This window comes from Chaetomium tenue (assembly GCF_020726465.1).
Source record: "Chaetomium tenue strain MPI-SDFR-AT-0079 chromosome Unknown F5144scaffold_6, whole genome shotgun sequence".
Lineage (NCBI taxonomy): Eukaryota > Fungi > Ascomycota > Sordariomycetes > Sordariales > Chaetomiaceae > Chaetomium > Chaetomium tenue.
In genome coordinates, this window is record NW_027117334.1 from 2491612 (window position 1) to 2512980 (window position 21369).

A 21369-nucleotide genomic window follows, 5' to 3' on the forward strand; every position below is an offset into this window, starting at 1 on the left:
TTCTTACTTTTCTTTTCCATACTTGCAGAATTGACCTTTTGACGCGGTTGTTGGAACCGTTGCTCTCTGACCAGAGGGCCACGCGCGTAGGCGTCTCGAGACCACAATCGTAGGATTCGTGGTGGGAGTTTACGATTCTTGAGCCATCTCCTCCCTCATGCGACACTGACATCACAAAGCCTGTGGCACTGAGAGGCCCAAGCGTTGGTGGTGTGTGTGGTTTTGAGGTGTATCGCCACTTCAACATGTTCCTCTCGGTATTAATAGTACCCGCATGATACTAAACCCCTGTGGTGTGTAGAATTGTTGGAACCACGGCATAACTGTCTGGGCCGGACTGGGACAATGCGTCACGGCAGGGCATTCGTTTCTGGTGATGACCTCAATTCGCCAGTCGTTGATTGATGCTGTTCTGTATGTTCCGCCCATCTCCCCTCCCCCCCAAGTTCGTTGCATACCGTAGCTAAGGACCGGGAGGTAAGAATCGAAGATAAGAAGCTAACCAATACTAGATGGACGATAAGTAAGGCCTCAAGCGGACCCTAGGTAGGTAATTAATCCTGAATTTCGCAATACAAAATAGGGCTCTAGCATGCTTAACAGCTTAAGGTACATGTAAGGTACAATAGGTAGATACCTAGGTAGTCGATGATAACCCAGCTCCCATCAAACACAACCGAGCCCCTCAATCCTCGGAGCTGCCCAAAATGAGCACAACTTGGAAGGTTGCCAGCACTGCCCCCAGCCACCTTGAAAGGGACTCGGGAGTGGTGCTGACGGAAAGGGACAATATTTCCCCGCAAAGCCACAATCTACCTTGGATTGGGCGATTCTTGTCACGAGATTAAATAGAGCCCAACCAGCTGCCGCCCGCCCACTGGTGCCTGAAACTACCCATCTCCCGAGCTCCAGTTGGGAGAGTAATGAGTTAGCTCGCTCGCCCTGTCTCGGGTTGTTTGCAACCGAGTCGAGCGCATGCGTGACTGGAAACCATATCCATAGGTACACATAACGCGACCAAAATTCCCCTTGACCTCACAGCGGCATCCCGGCCTCCGATCTGACAATATGCCGGACACAACTCGGCCCGGCCTCAAGTTGCTCTTCCGCAGACAGGCGAGCCCCAGAACCTCCGTCCAGAAACTAGGATACGGACTTCATACCCTTGTCCAACAGAACCAAGACGACCTTGACGCCACCGACATAGTCACAATTCATGGGCTCAACGGACACTGCTCCAGGACATGGATCGACGAGACCACAGGCTTCAACTGGCCTTTAGACGCCATCCTAAGAGCCATTCCGAAGGCTCGTGTCATGGCCTTTTCGTACAACTCGGCCGTGCAGTTCAGTAAGTCCACTTCGGACTTCTTTACCTTCGCGGACCAACTCCTAGAGTGTCTCCTCACGGAACGGTCTTCTGCCGCCGAATCCCGCCGGCCACTTGTCTTTGTCTGCCACAGCCTCGGTGGCCTCGTATTTAAACAAGCCGTCATCAGATCCCACGAAAGCCAACGGTACGCGAGCATATCTGCGGCGACTATCGGCGTCATGTTCTTTGGCACTCCGCACCAAGGCTCGTCCTTCGCGAGCTGGGGGACCCTGCTCGGAAATCTGCTCAAAGCCGCATCGCTCGGGTCAAACACAAACACTCAACTGACTAAGGACCTGGAGCCGGGATCCGGGGTGTTGGAGCTAATGTCACGGACATTTCTCGAGCATGCCGAGAACTTGAACATCTGTACTATGTATGAAACCCAAAAAATGGACTTCCTCAGCGCATTGGTATGGCTGATTTCCACCCTTTACCTCGTTTCACGCGTCGGACACGACCTAGATGCCGCTAACAGGAAAACATATCGCCAGGTCGTTGATAAAAAGTCGGCATGCCTTGGTCTCCAAGATGAGGTCTCAATTCCTCTCAACGGCAATCACAGGACTATCTGTCGATTCACTGGCCTCGATGACAAGAGTCTTCGACTTGTCCTAAACAATCTTAGCTCGCTTGTGACGCCAAAGTTACAGCCCTCGCCGATGCGTCTTTATCGGGGAGGGCGGGCGGCGGCAAAGGAACAGGAAGAAAATGAGCTGCTCGATGCTCTGAACACATCAGAACCCGATGTTCATATGGGCAGAAATCCGCAGCCGGTCCATGGAATCTGCACCTGGATCCTGCGGCACGCCACCTACAAATCCTGGTCTGAGGCTCCAGCCTCTGCCTTGCTCTGGTTATCTGCAGACGCGGGCTGCGGAAAATCGGTGTTGGCGTCTTTTCTAGTCGGCCATTATTTGTCGAGCGGCCGGTGGAACGTATGCTACTTCTTCTTTAAGTCTAACAACGACGAGCAACGAGACGGCGTGCACGCCTTGCAAGCTGTACTTCGGCAATTATATCTTCAACAACGCGAATTGGTCCCGATCGGTTGTGTGATACTCACAAAGTCTCGTCTCCGCTCCGTAGAGACGCTTTGGAAGGCTATCGTTGCCAGTGCCGAGCATCCAAACTGCAAGGACACAATCTGCATTCTGGACGGACTCGACGAGTGCGACATGGCGTCCAAGGGCCTCTTGCTAAACCTGGTATCCAAGCACTTCTCCAGAGCACAAGATCCGAATCCGCCCCAACCAAGATCAAGGCTGAAGCTTCTCATCACCAGTCGGCCAGACAACAACTTCAAAGTGGTGATCGAGGGTCAGATGCCAAGGGCGGATAAGAGGCATCCTGGCAGCGCCTCTCCCCAAGAAGGCGGGCAAAATACCACCTCGATCATTCGCCTTCGGGGCGAGGATGAAGTTGATGCTATCAGCGACGACGTGTCCATGGTCGTAAAGTCTGACATCGTGGATCTCGAGAACCAAGGTCTGCCATCCAATATTCTCTCGGATATCCAAGCCGCGCTCATCTCGCGAGCCGATCGAACATTTCTCTGGGTGGCGCTGATTCTCCAACTGCTGAAGGAGAAGGTCGAAGCCGGCGCGTCGCGACGGGAACTGGACCAGATTCTAGAAAGCCGGGATATATATGATGTCTATAGCGGCCTGCTCCAGGGCCGAGAAAATACATCAAAGGCAGAAAGGATGCTCCACATCATCCTCGCAGCGTCTAGGCCCATGACGGTCGAAGAGCTCAGCATTGCTCTCGCCATCCGGCTAGACAGCGACCACAGCCCATCATCACTGCCTAACCCATCTCGAAACCTCGACGACGTGGAGTTTGATATGGTATTTCCTTTCGAGAACCATATCAAGTCCTTATGCGGCCACTTTGTACGAATTATCCGGAACCGCGTCTACCTTGTCCACGAAACGGCCCGCGAGTTTCTGCTGGAGCTTTCATCATCTCCGCATCAACCCGCGCAGTCGCTTGTTCCCTGGCAACATTCGTTTCCTATTTCCTCGTCTCGCCGGATCCTTCTGAATATCTGCGTCGCATACCTCTACTGTCTGGGGTGGCAACCGAACCGCGCAAGTTATGGGTGCTTGGGCCGTCAGTCCGCGCCGTTCCTCGATTTTGCTGCCACCGAGTGGGTCGGCCTTTTGAAGCTCAGCCTCCTAGAGAGGACGGTGAGTCGGGATGCACAGACTCTTTCGTACTATCATAACCTGTTTCACCCCAGGTTTCCCGGCTTCAGGGCGTGGATGCCCAAGGCGTTGAAGGTTTCAGAAGAGGTTCTCATGAAAACCACAGGGATCTCAGACGATGATTTGCAAGACTACTATATGGACCTGCTACTAGCGAGGAGAGAGGACCGGCAACTGGGTGACCAGCCAGGTCTACAGTCCGGAACCATCGAACACTGTCTTTCTAGCAACCCCGGCGCCTTGAGCAATCACTACTTCCCACTGACGGTAGATGCCCGTGGGGTGGTACGACTGGACTTCAGCAAGGGTCCTCAGAACAAACCAAGGCGAGGTTCGACTTGAAGGTCTTTCGGCAACTTGCAGAAGTTCTATTCTAGCGATGGCTACCTGAATTTGGAACAAAGCTCGGGGCCGATCATTCCGACATGCTGACCACCATAAGCAACCTGGCATAGACGTTTTGGAATCACGGCCAGTTGGAGGAAGCAGAACCTGTTTGTACAGGTGATGGAAATGATGCAGCCGAAGCTTTGGGCCCATCAACCCAACATGTTGATCGTGCAGTATGGCCATGTGCAGCCTAGGGATTGGGCGGCGTCAATTCTGAAGTCACGGCTGGAGGAGAACGTTACCAGTACAGCAGTTTCGATTATTATAGTCCAAAACGTATCTACTCATCTGTTTATCCAAAGACGTGGGGGCAGTAGTACGAGATCTAGGAACCCAAGACAAATGAGCTAGTGCAATGCGCACTTGTTTCGTCACGGCTCCTATATACAGAGGTGTTAACCGAGCGTGTAATTATAGTAAGTTACGGGGACTTGGCTGGCTAAAAGCCTGCTGGGAATACAAGTTCTTTTACTTGGGCTGCACAATAGGTAGCGTCCCTCGCGCTTCCCATCGTTCCCGGCTCGGTCTGACTGTTGTTGTCAGAGTCGGCAGCCAATAGGAACTTTGAATTCTCATGCCGGGGTTAAAATAGGTAAGTTAGATTTCTTCACTGCTTTCCAGAGCTGGTCAATTCTCTACCATCCATCTCAATTACCTTAGGCTTCGGATCCCTAGCATCAGCTGTATCAATCCATCGCCAGTCAGACCAGGTATTGCGCGGCAATGACTCTAGAATGGGACGTAGCGCCCGCCTCAATTGCGACAGACTTCGTCGAGCGGTGAGCAAACCATCTTTCGAACTTCCCCCACAGCAGCGGTTGACCAGTTTCCATTTCTTGCGCAGCTACTACCTCCATCTTATTATTCTCTCGGCCTTAATGTCTGGCGTCCTACTGGCGTGGCAATTACGAAAAACATGCTCCACGCCGGGCCAGCACCGTACCGCCCAAACACCCGCCAAATCTATACGCGGTATCTTCTTGGCTGCCGTCGAAGGTCTGCTACTGGCGACCACTTTTCCGCTCAGCCGAAATGACCTCACTTCAAACGCGTCTGCTAACTCCTGGGTCGGCATCACTTTCTGGTCATACCTGAGTGCATTGTATGTTCTGGCTTTCCTGCCGCCCTCCAGCCCCGAGCACGCCGGACGGGCTGCTCGCTATCATTCGGCCGCACTCTATGCTATTTCCGTGCTCGTGGCTACCGCGACCTCTGGCGCTGGCTCGGCTGCGGCCAAGGTATCAGCTGCTCTGCTCGTCACGGCCTTGCTCTCGCCGCGCCCGCTTCGGGGGGATGGCCGCCTTGAGCCGGACGCGACGGGCGAATCCCAGTCCAGCATTTTTGGTCTTTGGGCGTTTGCCTGGCTAGACGGCATGCTCTTGAAGGCCTGGCGCACTGGGAGTCTCCGGTCTCAGGACGTTCCGGAACCGCCGGCTCTGCTTTGCGCGGCCGACGAGCGTGTAATTCAGACAAGGCCGCGGAGGTGAGTCGTATATTTGCCATTGCTATGACGTGTAAAACTGATTAGGTATGCTGACATGCCTTTCTGAAACCTAGTGCATCTCTTGTTCATACCCTGCTACGACATTTTGGGCCGCAGCTGGCAGTTCAGGGCGTCCTGGCAGTCGCTTGGGTAGTCCTGACATTCATGCCAACTTTGCTTTGGAGGTCCATCCTCCACTTTGTCGAGGGCTCAACCGAGTCCTCTATCCAGGAAGCTCAGGGTTACGTGGTGCTCGTATTTGCCACCAGTGTTTTGGCATCCGCTGCCGAGGCTCGAACCATTTGGCTTGGCCAGAAGATTGGGCTCCGGCTGAAGACAATCCTGATCGGCGCGGTCTATCAGAAAGCACTGAGACGGCCGGCAGCTGTTGGGTCTTCGAACGGCGGGTCTGGAGGACAAATGGCTGATATCGGCACCATCATGAACCTCTTCACCGGCGATATCAACCAACTCGCCGATTTGGGGGCCAACATGCACCAGGTGTGGGCCTCAGTCCCCATACAAATCGCCATGGCCGTTACGTTGCTCTACTGGACTCTAGGGTTCAGCGCGTTTGCAGGCATTGCGGTGATGGCGCTGATGGTGCCTGTGAATTCGCGCATCGCCCAGCGTTTGGGCGCCATCCATATGCAAGCCATGGCTACATCGGACATCAGAATCCAGAGCACTACCGAGATGATACGCAGTATTCGGGTGATCAAACTCATTGCTTGGGACTCCTTTTTCCAGCAGAAGCTCGGCGACCAACGTGCTGCCGAACTCAGGGTGCTTCGTGCCCGCTATATGCTCTGGTCAACCTCTGCAACGATCTGGTACGGCCTGCCTCTGTTGATCACCTTTTCTTCCTTTTTCTGCTACTCAATCATCGGGGGGGAGTCGTTGACACCTTCACTTACCTTCACGTCACTATCTCTCTTCAACCTGTTGAAGTCGCCGATCGACGACCTGATCAGTATCATTGGACGCGTCCAGGGCTCTCTCGTAGCTGTCGGGCGGGTGGAGAGCTTCCTGGACGAGGAGGAAACCGAGAAATATCAAATCCTTGGTTCTCCCACCGGTCACCAAGTGGAAATTGGCTTCGAGCACGCGAACCTCTCCTGGCCAGGAAAGAAGACCGAGGCAACGGATATCTCATCAACGGACGGCAAGACAACAGAGATGCCCGAATCATTCACTCTCAAAAACCTTTCTTTCAAGTTTGAGGTTGGAAAGCTCAATATCGTCATTGGGGCTACCGGCAGCGGCAAGTCTTCACTCCTGTACGCGCTATTGGGAGAGATGCCGCTTCTCTCTGGAAGCGTGAGGATGCCTGCCGCGGTTTCTCGCGAAGCTCTGTCTCGGGATGAGAAGACAGGCCTGGTCGAGGGTGTAGCTTTCTGTGCTCAAGAGGCTTGGCTAACCAACAACACGGTGCGCAACAACATCCTCTTCGGCCAACCCCTCGATGAAGAGCGCTACACGGCCGTCCTACAGGCCTGTGCCCTCGAGCCCGACCTGAGAATATTGCCTCAAGGCGACCTCACCTCCGTTGGCGACGGGGGAGTTTCTCTCTCTGGTGGACAGAAACAACGTGTCTCCCTCGCACGCGCGGTTTATTCCAATGCGCGCCATCTGCTTCTGGATGACTGCCTGAGTGCCGTTGACGCTCACACTGCTTCGTGGATCTTCCAGAAGTGCATTGCAGGACGTTTGATGCAGGGACGCACCTGCATTCTGGCAACACACAATGTTGCACTTACAGCGCCTGGCGCCGATTATATCGTCCGCATCGACAATGGTACCGTGGTTGCCACGGGTTCTCACCAGGATTTGGCAGCTCAAGGCCAACTTCCGGAGCTCGCAAATGGGCCGAGCAACCATATCACTCAAGAGGAGGTTCCGGGCGACGGTGAAGCGGACCAGAATCCCGCGGACGAAAAGGAGGAGGGGGAGGAAGGGGAAAAGTCCGACTCGCATGCCGCCGAGCCTACTGGACCTAACGCAAGACAAACCATCATCAAATACCTCGCTTCCATGGGCGGATGGAAATACTGGATCTCCCTGGCCGTCTTCTTCGCGGCGCAACAAGTTGGATCCATCACCGTGAACTGGTGGGTCCAGCGACTCTCCAACGCAACGGTAGAATTGCAACACCGCTCAGCGGACGAGGCCATCGAGAAGTCGGGCCCTGTATCTCCATGGAGTCTGGAACACTACTTCGCGGTCTACGCCCTTCTCCTTGCTGCCTATTTTGTGGTAGGCTTCATGAGATTGCACATCTTGTCCGTCGGCTCTTTGACGGCTTCCGCACGCATCCACGGCAGTCTTCTCAAGTCCGTTTTGAGTGCGAGTCTGAAGTTTTTCGACGATAGGTCATTTGGTCAGTTGATCGGCTTGTTCTCTAGCGACATGAGGACCGTTGATCAAGATTTGGCCATGCTCGCCATCGCCACCCTGCATTTCGTAGGGTCACTTATAGCTACCACGATCCTCATCGTCGTCATAACGCCGCAGTTCTTTTTCCCGGCGATTATCATCTCTCTTGTCTACTACTTCATCGCTAAGGTCTACATCTCCTCGTCGAGTGACCTCAAAACTCTTGAATCGACACGCCAGTCCCCGGTTCTCCAGCATCTTGGCGAAACGCTCTCCGGAGTCGTCACCATCCGTGCTTACGGGGCAGAGAGCGAATATCTGACTAACAGTTCAGCTCTGCTTGGGAAGCTAAACCAGCCTTCATTCTTCCTGGGGGCAACGGAGAGGTGGTTGGTTCTTCGGCTGAGTCTTACAAGTGCCTTCGTGTCCCTGTTTGCAGGCTCTTTTTCCATCAGAAGCAACGGGGATGCCGGCACGATCGGACTGAGCATGTCATATGCCATTGCTTTCTCAGAACAGGTACTGTGGTTGATCCGATATTACATGGTGACTACCCAGAACATGACCGCGTAAGTCGTCCATAATGTGCTGTTCAAAGCAGCGGTCCAACAAGCAAGCTAATGCCACGCCATCTAGTCTCCAGCGCGTTAGTGGCTGCCTGGACGAAAGTGCCGAAGCGGAAGAGGCGAAATCCGGCACGAAACCAAGCCCCGAATGGCCTCCGTCAGGCTTGGTAGAATACCGGGCAGTATCTGCTCGCTACGCAGCTCACTTGGACCCCGTACTTAGGGACCTGTCCTTCCAAGTCCAGCCCCTAGAGAGGGTGGGTATTGTCGGCCGCACTGGGGCTGGAAAATCCAGCCTGGCACTGACTCTGCTACGCGGCCTAGAGATCGAGAGCGGGCAGATTCTGATCGACGGCTTGGGCATCAAAAAGGTCGATTTGCACGCGTTGCGCAGCCGGCTCGCCTACGTGCCGCAAGACCCGACGCTCTTTGCTGGGACGGTGCGTCTGAATCTCGACCCGTACAACGAGCACACCGACAAGGAGGTCCTCGATGCCTTGACACGAGTTGGCTTACTCGATTCACGGGAAGGAAGAAAGTTCGCGGATCTATCCTTCACTCTTACCGAGAAGGGTTCCAACATATCCCAAGGGCAGCGGCAACTCGTGTGCATTGCGCGTGCTGTGCTGAAAGGCTCTAAGGTGGTCGTCCTGGACGAAGCGACCGCGTCGATCGACCACGAGTCGGATCTCAAGATCCAGGCGTGCATCCGGAGCATGGAGGCCACTGTCATCACGATTGCGCATCGTCTACGCACCGTCGTCGACTACGATCGCATCCTGAGCCTGGATGCGGGGCGCGTGAAGGAGTGCGGCCATTCGTGGCAGTTACTTCAGCACAAGGACGGCATCTTCAAGGGCATGTCTGATGCGGCGGTAGACCGCGAAGAGCTCTTTGCTCTTTCGAAAGCGGCATGGGATATTAAGCATGACCGTCGCCAATACCTCTACGCGAGGGGACTCGCCGACTCAGGAGAGTGACCCGAGACGCGGTGGGCGTGTCCGAGGGGCCGGAAGAAAAGGGACAAGTAAGGCGGGCAGTATAATTAAATTCTATAGGGCAGTATCTGGAAGGATAGGCGCGGTATACGCGTGTGGCAGGGTGAATGATACTATATACACTTGGATGGTTTCTCTATTTCGTTTCCTCATTTCCAGCGCGCCAAGACGACCTGGCGTTTGACTTTTCTGGGTGTGCAAACGCCAGGTCGTCTTGGCGCGTGCGCGTGCTGGAAAGGGGGTCCAAAGAAAAGAGAAACTATCTCGACCTATATCAGCCGCCCTACCACATGCGCGGGCTTGCCATATATATGTTGTAATATATCTATCACCGTAGCATCTGATTCTACTATACGATTTGTGATGCGGATAAAATGCGTTAGGATATTGATGGATTTATGTCTGTTTCTACCCTTTTTCCTTGGCAAAAAACATGGATTAGCATTAGGTATCTTCAGTATATATCCATCACTATCTCAACGCGTATTATCCGCATCACGAATCGCGTAGCAGAATTAGATACTATAGAGTTAAATCTATCGAAATATGTCAATAGATAGTCCGCCCGTTTAGTAGGGCAGTTGGTATAAGCCCTGATGGTTCCTCTTGTTTTACGGCCTCAAAAAATTCAGAGTGGTGTGCAGCCCGCGCGCGCCAAGACGACAAGGCGTTTGCACAGCAGAATCAGCCATGGCCCATACATGCGCTCCCACCATTAGGTACCTTCCAAGTACCTCGATGGCCTTCGCATCTTTTACTCTCCTTAGGTGCTTTCTTCCTATACGTAACAACTCACCCTCTGGCTTAGCCCACAAAAGTTCACCACGCTACTACTACGATACCCAAAAACCTGCAACTTGACAATTGTCGACAATGACATTGACGCGAGACCGCCAAGTTCAACCAACCCGAGCACAGGGACTCCTCCGCCTCGTTCCCTGTGTCCGTCACCGCATATACCAGTACTTGGGCATGGCAAGTTTCGATGGCCACCCCTTAACATATTATTTGGACGGTCGTGAGCCACTGCCGCACTCTGAGGCCTCCAGCTCAGTACTCGACCGCGACGAGTCGCCACCTGCGAGCAATTTTATGGGCTTATTACGATCGTGCCATGCCCTATACGCCGAAACGACTGCTTTGTTTTATGCATCCAACCGATTCGTCGTATCCTACTCCCACCAAGGCTCCCTCGGGCCTCTCCGCGCTCTATCGCCGACCTCTCTCGCCTCCTTGGCCAACCTAAAGATCGTCCTCAACGAGTCGTCCTGTCACACCTCACCCGAATCGTGGCAAAGTGCCCCTCTTGCTGTTTTCACGGTCACGATAACGGGCCATGGAGGAGCGTCATTTTTAGTTGCTCCAAGCACCATGCCAACCGACACAGCCATCCCTTACTCGATTACCCCCCGGATATGAACCAGGAGCCGGCCGAGCAAGTAGCCAACGCTTCGGCCATCATGAGCGAATGGCATGACACCGCAGCTTACCTCTCTCCACATATTGGTGTTGGGCGACTTGCACTGTTGTTTGTTTGCGACATCAGTGCTGAACATCAATCTGCACTCGACATCGCCCGGCTCGCCATTGCCCCGATCGCCCTGCTCCCAAGGCTGAAAAGTTGCCACGTCCGCCTTTGCGAAATGCCCAACCAGCAACTGCAACTACTGGCTCAAGAAGCCGTTCTCCGAGGGCAAGACACCGGTCATCCCTCTGTCCTCTTGCCGGGCTCTAATAATGGGATATCGTCCGAGTTGACGCTGATGACCCTTCCGACCGAGGTACGCCTTCGTATACTCGAATACACCGACCTTATAACGCCCTGGAAGGAGGTTACATGGAGTAGAGAGGGCGGGGCCTATCAAGTATATCGCCCATCGTGCGAGGAAGGGAAAGACCCCCATATCCACCATGGCTGCCGATTTAGCCGATGCGACCCTGGTAATGACCACATCGAAAACGAGAGTCGGTCCCCCGGCTGCTTCTGCCGCCGTCGCCACAGCGCCTTCTCAGTCGTCTGCAAATGCTGGTGTCCACCAACATATCTGTTTCTCGTCTGCCAGACCTTGCTCCAAGAAGCCGAGTTCGTTTTCTATTCGCAAAACCGTTTCATCGTTCACGACTATGTAGTATCGATACCCTGGCAGCTCCCCGACGTACAACTCCAACATTCCGAGAGGCCAGACCCGTCCGGCCCCAGAGACTACTACCCATTCGATCGCTACGCCGCTTCCCACTTCCTCTGCGAAATCGTTCCTCCTCATTGCCTCACCCACATCCGCTTCCTCGAGCTGGTGTTCCCCCCCTACGTGCCCCACGGCTGGCCCCGCGCGAAACACAGCGCGGCCCAAGACTGGTCCGCCACCGTCAGCGCCCTTCGGGATTACATCAATGCACCCGCGCTTACCATACGTCTGGTCATGGCAGACTTCCACGTCGGCGTGCCGTTCGGCCGCGAGGTGATGACGAAGCCTCGCGCCAAGAAGATTCTGGACGGTCACATATGTGTGATGGATCCTCTGATACCCTTGGTGCAGGAGGATGGGCTGGCGGCGTTCTACATGGAGGGCGCGCACCCCTTGATATGGCTCCCGGATACCCTCGACCGCTCTTTGGATGATGACGGTCTGCTAACTCGGATGCGCCGACGCATGAAAGAGATCAGCGAGAAATATGTGCGGGGTGATGATATAAGCCCTGGTTCTGTCAAGCCGGAGCCGAGGAGGAGCACGTGGTGGTTTTGGTATGACTAGAGCCTTGGTTATGACTATGTGTAGACGGCATCGGGGATCGGCTCGGGATGGCGCACAAGGTCCATGGTGGAAACCAACACGGGGCGTATAGTCCCCCTTTAGTGTAGATTGTTTTATAATGTGAGATTTACAGAGCTCCTTTGCCGTTGAGTACTCTTTTTTCAGGTTAACAACGCCTTCCCCCTTGAGTCCCAGTACCGACGGCATTCGTCACTCACTCCCACAAATCCTCGATCTCCATAATCCAATCCGACGTGACCAATCTTGTTGAGGTTGTCGGGTAAATTCGCATTGAAAACCGAAAACCAGCAGATTCACGAGTACGCTTTGTATTCTCTTCCGTGCAAAGTAGCCAGGCAATTGTTGTCATTCATTTGAACAGCTGGTATCATCTATCTGTCCAAGACATCAACAACCCCCCCCAACCACAAACCCCCCTCACCAAACATACACCCAACAAAAAGAAGTAACACAAAAGAATGATACAACGAAGGTGGGCCTCATACCCATGGGAGGCTGACCCGGCCGCCGACGAAGCAGCCGTCCATATGTATTCCAAATCAAGTCCTCAAAACACAAACAATCCCTGAGTCATGACCAACACTCCCCAACCAACACCACCCAACACCCCATACCTCTTATCAACAACGCAACAACGCAACAACAACAAAATCACGCACCCAACCTCACCCTGCACCACCCACGCCGCAGGCATGCAGCCAGGTAGGTAGGTAGGTAGGTAACTAGACCCACGCATGCACCACCCCTCCGAATCCATCCCTCCGAATCCAGCCCACGGAACCAAACCCCCTATCTCGAGTTCACCCCAGCCGCATCACCCGCCGCCACGGCATGCAGCCAAGCCGCCGCGAAACAAGCTTGCGTGCCGCGCCTGCCAAGCGCCAAGCGCTAAACGCCAAGCGCCGGCGGCATATGTGGAAGGGGGGCGGTATGGGGTGGAGTGTATGAGAGGACAGGGAATGAATGGGTATGGTTCAAGGTTGGGTTGGCGGGCGGGAAAGGGAGGTGGAAGAGATAATAAGCGCGGGTCGGGATCCCGATACACGCACGCACCGCCGGGCGGGACGGAGCCAGGCGGGTTTGATGTGTGGTACGGCGGGAGGTTGGTTGTGTGTGTATGTGTGTGTGTGTGTGTTGTCCTGCGTCGTTGTTGTCCTGCTGTCCCCCCGTGGCCGCGGTGGGTGTATGTGCAACCCTAATTCTGCCTAAATCTCGGATATGACGTCTTGGCTAGGCGCGAGTTGATCGGTTCGATCTGCTTCGAGCACCGCGCTTGGCGTCGTGGATGGGAAGGTTTTGCCGCGCAGGGAGCGGGAAGTTGCGGTTGTTGATCTACTTGTTGACGTTGAGTTGTATTGGGGTATGTGTGCCCCTCCGCCTTGGCGATTGCTTCGGGTGCTTGTTCGCGTGCGGTGTGACCGTTGTGGGTATGGGGTATACCCCGGCTGTGGAGCCCCGTGGGGTTGGTCCCATTTCGGTGTTGTTGTGTGTGGTGAAGTGTGCCGAGTTCCCCCGTAGATGGGTTGTTTGTGCCATCGTGGTGTGATACTGATAGTGACCACACCGTCCTGTTGAATGCGCGCCCACAACCAGCGGCTCAGCCCGCCGGTCTCCAACCCATGTTCCATCACTCTAAGCTACACGTTCAAACCGGTTCAAACGCGGGGACATTTCCCATGTTATTTTGAGAGTTTGTGGTGCTTGGGCGTGTGGCCTGCGCTGCTGCACGATGCCGTGTTTGTGAGGAGTGCTGACCACTTCAACATGGCTCACTGTCGATGACTCTAGGACGAAGGCCTTTTCCGGGACAACAACGGTAGCGTTTGAGGCGGGCTCCTCCATTCGTTTCCTGTCCTCCTTTGGATACGGCGTGGGAGTGCGGTAACGGACCGGGTGTTCGCTGCAAGTTTGAGTGCGCCATCTCGCGGGTGGGATGATCCAGTTGGGTTGCCTGTCGAGTATCTTCTGGCCCATCTCTGAGAGCCCTGACGGAGCGGCCCCCGAGCTCCTTGACGTACACCTCGAAAGCGCAGAACCCATGGCGATGATCTCCAGAGTAGAAGAGAAAGAGGAGAAGGAAGTGTACTGTGCAGCTGGTTGGTGTGGTTTTGCGGGGTAGGGATGGAGCCGTGGAGTGGACGTGACAACGACAGCTCGGATTGGGAGGATGAAAATAGCGCAAATTAGCGAGTTGGGGAACGATGTGTGTGAGTGTAAGAAATGTGTGCGAATAGGAGTTGGGAAGATGCAGCCAACAACTTAGAAATGCAGAGAGAGGCTGCGAGAACCAAAAAAAGTCTATCCAAAAGCTGTAGTTATCAGTCGACATTGGAGAGGTACCCTAAGATATTTATTTCCATGACTCCATGGCATGTGTAAGACGCCGTCGTACCACAAGATGCAGAAGATGCTTGGCTCCGGGGAGTGTGCCCCTTGGACTCTTGGCGACTTATTTACCGACCGATTGAGAAAGTGGCAGCAATGTAGATCAGATTGGAGCGCAAATTTGAAGGGCGCTGGAGAGAACTTGGCGCTTTTGTGTCGGCGTGTTTCCATAAATCAGTGTTGCCGTCGTCGTCTGCGCCTTCTGTCCTGGGCTGAGAAATTAGGGCCAGTGCCCACTGGCAGTGTTCCATGTTGCATCAGGAGAGCCTAAAGGCACGGGGCACCACGACAACGAGTGGGGTGCGAGACAGCAAAGTGGAAACGGAAATCCAAAGCCCCGGTATTGTGGGCATTTTGCTCACTCCGCCGAACTCTTTTTCGCGAAACATCCGGATTCTCCTTGTTTCCTCTTCTCTCAAACGTCTGCCTCGCCGCGACACCACAAAGGCTTGGCCCTGTGCCAAGTCGCCCATCCTCGACGCAGATCGTCTGGGCATCGATCGCGGCCCGATTTGGAAAGTAATGGGAAGTGTACCATCAACACCGCCGTCACCACGCACCATGCCCGCGCCGACTGGTTTACGTCGGTAAAATGAAGGCTGCACGCACCGCTGGCGCCAAGATCAAGTGTCTGCTAATCAGAAGCTTTTTTCCTAGTCGTCTGGCGCCATCCCGCAATTCCCCACAAACCTGCACACCCTCAATCTTGTCGAGACTTGGGTCCACACGACACCTCGCGTCCTCGCATGCCCGCGCAATACGTACGTTAGCGGCGAAGGCAGCTTGGCTGTGCGCCCAAACAAGCCATTCATCCTCGGGGCCTATTTCTCGAATTGACGCCTCCGTGCGTGCCACCGGCCTCTTGGCAATGCTTGAGTTAAGAGGCCAGACTCCAGTCGTCTCAGATCGGCCGGACACCAGCTCTTGGCGGAGACGGCGGCACTCGAGGTCCATATTTGCTCGACTCTTGTTTGTGTGGTAGTTATTCAGCATTTATTTGGTGTCATTTTCGGGCCAGGGCGTTTCACCGCCAAGATACCATCCTACCACCGCTTCGATCGGTCGCGTCGCTGGCATCGAGGAGCGCAAAGAGCTCAGGTACGTGTACGGCGACAAAACCACCGGTCTCCAAGCCAGAACCCTCACAGAAAGACAGGACACAAGCAACACTTGCGTTGCCGCCAAGCGTCATCTGCCACCATGGCCACACTTGGCATCCGGTCGCCCCCGGCTTTTGAACCCGCCAAGCGGTTACATTTGTTGATCAAAGCCCTTGGCATTCCGCTGCGCCCAACGACCTCTGCAATATCGGCGCGGGATGTCTCATAGTTTTCCCTTTGCTTCTGGAGCCCAACGATAAGGGCGTGAAGGGGTCCGTAACCGCGGGGATGACATGACGCTTGTGGTCAAAGAACGGCCCCATGGCCCATCGCCCCTGCAGAAAGAAGGCTCGGGAAACAGGGTCCCGGATCGCTCTCGAAACTGCACCCCATACGTCCTGTTTCTGTGTGATACAAAGCCGGCCCCCGACCTCTTGGCATGATGGGTGCCCACCCTCTTCGGACCCTTCCGAGTCCCCGAAGCTTGTCAGTAACCACCCGACGAACGACTGTTTGCTATGGGTTCCGCCCGACATCACACCCTCCGCGCACTGCCGACCATTCCGGTTGACGGCAACTGCCAAGACAGTAGACTGGTGACGACTACCACTGACGGAGCCATGTGCACTGCCGCAGTGCTTGCGTGATCATGAGGGAGCGAAGATGTCGGGCTCACCATCAAAAGCTACCGCGAATTCGGTGAAGGGTTGAGCACATTCACCCCTCATCTGTTGACATTACAACTCAGTTGCGGTGTGTTGTTTGATGGGGAAGTAGCGGCGGTGTGTGTGTGACGCCTGTTGTTTCACTGCCCCATATCCCCAAAATAGCTTACAAAACGCCGCCGCCGTTATCAGCGGCATTGGAAACTGCAGCAACGAGACCTTAGCGGTCTAGCCCTTTCATTTATTGCTTGTCTCACTGCTCGGGGCTTGGGTGTGCCGGGTTGAACCATGATGCAGTTCTATGTGTGACCATCGACCCTCCTTTCATTTGTTCAGCCTCTCACAATAATCTGGGTGCTTCAGATACGGGCAAGCTAATTTTTTCAACTACCTCTGTCTCCGCATCTAGAACACAATAAACCCAATATCCTGGTGCGCCGCGAGTGGCATCCTGCATACTACCGCCGGAGCTATTTCCCGAGTCGTTGATACTGCAGCAACGGTTATCAAAATAACACTGCGGCAATGTGGAGACACGGAAACTATCAAACGGACCGGTATGAAAATACACTGCCCTATAGCCTTCGCTTTTCCACTCGCAGTGTCAATGTTCAGTTTCCTAATCAGGAAGGCAGCCGCGGGCCTTGCCCGGAGGTGTGGGACTGTGCGGAGCCGGCGCCGTGATCCACTCTGTTGCGGCCCGCACCGTGAACGGCTACCGTGTAGACAATGATAAACTACTGCCTTGGCAGTGATACATGAGAGATGTTGAAACGCACACTTCCCAGGCATCTTCGTCATGATAAGTACCTTGGTGGAAGCACTATAGAGCACCGCCCTGCTACCCATCGGCTTCAAGACGGATTTGAAGCGCTATATATGTGGTGGAGAGCTGTCAGTATGAAGACCCCGGCCATCCTCATCGATGGGGTACAACGTGTAGCTAAATCCAGTTTAGAAGGACACATTAATAAGATGAGATATCACCACAACATCAATCAAGTAACCTAATAAACATTGGACACCTCGTCTAAGAGGGTAGAAGCGTAGGTAGTCTTGGACTAAGATGTTTGGTGGTCATGTAAGCGTTTCCAAGGCCGTTGCCCTGGTAAGTACCTTACTTATAGGCTGCAAAGAGTGGAAGGCCATCCACCGGTACCGCTCAAAGTACCACTTGACGTAATTGTGAATGCTATTAGCATGTTGATACCATCTACGCTACATAGTACACACTCTTGAATTCTCCATCGTAATGCAACCGCCCTCACTATCCTCGTATCATCAGATTCAATGGTAACTCGACACAGTGCCTACGCCATGTATACCGGCAAATACAAGAGAGCAACTAGGCTACTCCCTCGGGTATCTCCGAATGGCTTATCCCAATCATTCACCCGTTCATTTGCCTGCTTCCCTGTTCGTGACAATGGGTAAGCTGTCGGACCCATGACTAAAGACCACGAGTCAAGCAACGACCGAAGGACATGTCCCAGCAGAAGCCAATCTCTCATTGTGGTGTATAGCAAATTATCCCCGTATACCATCTCGATCACTCCGCCACTTCTTGTCAGTCCAGTTTGTTTACCCCTATTATTCTCTTCTTCCTGCTTTTGTTCCGCCACAACGGCATCATCATTCTAAATGTGAGCGCCTATCTGTTAGTACTTTTTGCGTTGCTTACTCCACCCTCGCGTCCCTGATTCTTCACACTTTTATTTTTATTCTTTCTCGCTACCCACTTCGTACCCTTTACCCCTTTATTTCTCAAAGTTTTACCCACTCTAAGGCCTAACAGGTCATATCCGTCCTGTTTGAGAATTGGCCTCATAGCTTATCATCAAGTACATCTACATTCCCATATCTCGTCCATATCTCGAAGGGGTCGGCTTGTTTTACTGTTTCTGTCTTCCCTAACTATTGCTGATGGGGTTGGGAGCCGAAGTAGTTTTAGCTCCTCGTTCTGGCCAGGGTCGCTCCTGACCGCTCCGTCATACCCTGTCTTCATGCATTTCTCACAAGGAGTACACGTGATATTTGCTCCCTGTTGTTAGTTGCTACGTTTACCTGCGTATGTGAACAGGCGACGAGGGTGGGGGGTGGTTACGGGCGCATTCATTGGGCACGATTGTTGTAGGCTAGTTTGGTGTTGTTGACTGTTACATCATCCCCTCAACCCATCCCAATGAGCACGCCCTAAGTTATGATGACAAGCCTTCGAATACTTCAACCCTGACTATTACTACGTATTTAGATACCTAGAACTTCTGGGTTTTAGCTACCTCTAGCCGTTACACAGCAGTTGGTTCCTGTCAGGTGTGTACAACGCGGTGTTTGGCAGCCCTGTGATACTTGTCAAGAGTCGCCAGCACCGTCCAAACCGAGAATTGCTTTGATAGTCCGATATACCCCTGCTATAGCAGCAGCCATTGTTACGGATGACACGGATTGTGGAGGAGCCGATGGTCTGCGGTCTCTCGCCAAGCCCGACTTTGCTGGTCTTGATGCGAAGCTGTTGGAACTTTAGATGGCTCGGCCAAGGGGGTAGGGAAGGTGGTGGAGGGACATGTCACCAGGCAATAGTGACAGACACTATTCAGGTCCCCCAACTCGATTCCTGCAACCTGAATGTTAGGAGCTGAACAATGGCGCGAGCTCGGTAACCTTTCCCCTTTGCCACCCCCCTCTGTCAAGATTAGCCCGAATTCGGCCGATAATATTTGGCTAGACACTCACTAAAGCCTCATCTAGGTAGTCTCGTTGCACGCAACCGAGAACCGGCGAATGCACCCTCTTCTAAATGGAGTTTGCCTGAGCCACGTGGTGCATGTCGATGCAACTAGGCGAGACGGTTGGCTTCCGCGCTCCTGAGGTTGGAGGCCCTCGGATGGTTCGAGTAGGGTTTGGCATCCCTCAGGCCTCAGCCTGTCGTCCTGGTGATGTTTCCGGGGCTCGGTGATGAGATTCAAGGGTCCTAGCAAGGGACCGGGTCGGCGACAGGGTCAAAAACTGGACGAGCGCTCGGACGGCCAAGTCGGGTTGGGACCCACTAGCCGAGAACCATTGACTTGCCCGAACGGAAGCGCAAGGGAAGTCGTTGGCGCATGCACGGACGAGGATGCCGAATACGGACCGTCCGGGGGGTCCCCGAGACAAGGGGGGCGAGGCAAACCCAGACCTCCGAGGAGGACCCCTCACAAGTTCTCGAACGCTACGACCGCTTTTGTCTCGTCCTGGGTCAAAATGTCAGGATATCGCGATCGACGATCTATGTATGGAGTGTATGCTGGACGGTTGCGTGGGCCTCCCTCACCGATCAGAGGGATCTTCCCCGCAAGACTTGACGGGCCTTGGTTCCGTGTTGATCAATGATCAACATGCCACCAGTTCTGGCGCAGTCAACCCCCAGGATAATTTCTAATTTTACTCTCGACGTTTTTTTCGCTTGTGAACATAAAACCATCCATCACCTCCGGCTCCTCCTCTCGTCGGGAAGTTTGAGAACTTTGTTCTTGATAGCGCCGCGCTAAAGGTGGCCTTCTTTTGCTTTGACTTCGGACCGCAATGTCACGGTGATATGATTAGCAAAGGGGCAAGGAACCGGGGTCGACTGTGAGGGGACGCCGAGCGGGGCCGTCTAGTGTAGTCTAGGTCTGCCGGACTGCGAGCAAGCACCGCTTGTGATGATGTTTACGGCGACGTGCGTTCGGATCCCGGGCTGGTGGAATTGCCGATGAACCGAGCCGCCGTCTGAGCAATCCTGGAAAACTCGTGCTCTTTAGCGAAAAGCCACGATTTCAACCGCCCGCTCTTCGGCGAGCCGGCAACGAAGAAATCTCGTCATGGAGGTGAGCGCTAGTGACAAACCCCTGTTCTGGTTGAGCTGAGCACGGGTATGCAAGCCCCAGTCCCCGAAGATTGGGATGGATTGGCGTGGTGGGGGTGGGGTACTGGGGGGGGACAAGCTTCGTTGTTAGCGGCGACAGCCATTGGAAGGCAACGCGAGAGTTTCTAAACAGGGAATGCTCGTCGGAAGCGGAAAGCAAGACGTGAGAAACACGGAGGGATGCTTCGCCGAACTGGCAAGTCTCCCGCTATTCGAGCCCGCAACCGAGAGGACCGACGGGAGAGCTAGCGAAGGTGAGAATATCGTCGCAGTGCAGGCCGTGTATTGCTGTCCTGCATGTTTCTTGATGGGGTGAACACGGCACGTCTGCCGTGATCAACGCGGCGCCCCCAACTCAAGGCAGTTGGTTCGGAATTTTTGATTACCGGCAGCTAAGCATGCCACGTTGTGGCTGCCACCTGCCGGTGTCTGTGTCCCTCGGCCACCCTGGAAACAACGACGAGGGAAGCGAATCCGTGGTACTGGGTGCGTGCGACACCACAGACTATCGAATTGGCGATGCAGGATGAGGCAGGCCTTCGGATGTGCTAAACGCCAACATACTATTCGTGGATGGCGAGGATACGAACGGAACACTCGATGCGCCCTCGGCCACCTTGCGTAAAGCAGTTAGTCTCTGTACATACAAAGAAACTTACCTACACTAGTCCCGAGTCTGGCGACAGCAAGGCCAGGGCCCTTGCATCACATCGCAGTGCTTCGAGATGGCTTGGCTGCAGAACCAACAGATGCATGGGCCGCCATGGGAAGACCGCGGTGCTACTCGAGCATCAAGCGAGCCGGGTTCGTGGGTTCGTTAATCTAAATTGGCCACCGAAGAAGAGTCCTCGGAATATGGTGCCTCACTACACAGCAGTTAGTTAATAAAGTACTAAAACAAACCCGAGCTATTCGGCTAAAGCCACACGACAGTACGCGCTGCCATTTCATCAGAAACCAAAACGGGAAGCCCGAAGAACGGGCAGTTTGGGGGCTGGAGGTGCCAAGCAATTGAAGTGTTCTGTCTCAGACTGGCGGGAAGGTGTCAGCCACCTCATGCACGGCGAAATGCTGTTGGTAGTTGCCTGCCCTGGCCCTTGGCTGCACTCCGACTTGTTGAGGAATCGGCTTTGCAACCGGGCAAAACCCTCGCTTAGTTCACACCCT

General features: G+C 54.2%; 4 protein-coding genes across 4 annotated transcripts; 3 read left to right on the forward strand and 1 right to left on the reverse strand.

Annotated features, from left to right (window-relative positions):
* Positions 1-871: 871 nt before the first annotated feature.
* On the forward strand, positions 872-4333 carry F5144DRAFT_582962 (ankyrin repeat protein). Its single transcript, XM_066789529.1, has 2 exons — positions 872-1785; positions 1867-4333. The coding sequence occupies exons 1-2, from the start codon at positions 1069-1071 to the stop codon at positions 3922-3924; spliced, it is 2775 nt and encodes a 924-aa protein (XP_066640053.1). The 5' UTR covers positions 872-1068; the 3' UTR covers positions 3925-4333.
* A 131-nt stretch (positions 4334-4464) lies between these two features.
* F5144DRAFT_623315 (P-loop containing nucleoside triphosphate hydrolase protein) lies at positions 4465-9570 on the forward strand. Its single transcript, XM_066792142.1, has 4 exons — positions 4465-4751; positions 4817-5455; positions 5530-8400; positions 8468-9570. The coding sequence occupies exons 1-4, from the start codon at positions 4696-4698 to the stop codon at positions 9375-9377; spliced, it is 4476 nt and encodes a 1491-aa protein (XP_066640054.1). The 5' UTR covers positions 4465-4695; the 3' UTR covers positions 9378-9570.
* Positions 9571-11306: 1736 nt separating this feature from the next.
* Positions 11307-12148, forward strand: F5144DRAFT_595516 (uncharacterized protein; the record flags this gene model as incomplete). The annotated part of the gene is made up of 3 exons (XM_066790700.1): positions 11307-11336; positions 11398-11482; positions 11526-12148. The coding sequence occupies 3 exons, from the start codon at positions 11307-11309 to the stop codon at positions 12146-12148; spliced, it is 738 nt and encodes a 245-aa protein (XP_066640055.1).
* A 1653-nt stretch (positions 12149-13801) lies between these two features.
* On the reverse strand, positions 13802-14209 carry F5144DRAFT_496836 (uncharacterized protein; the record flags this gene model as incomplete). Its single annotated transcript, XM_066786171.1, has 1 exon — positions 13802-14209. One exon carries the CDS (start codon positions 14207-14209, stop codon positions 13802-13804), a length of 408 nt encoding a protein of 135 aa, XP_066640056.1.
* Between the last annotated feature and the right edge of the window lie 7160 nt (positions 14210-21369).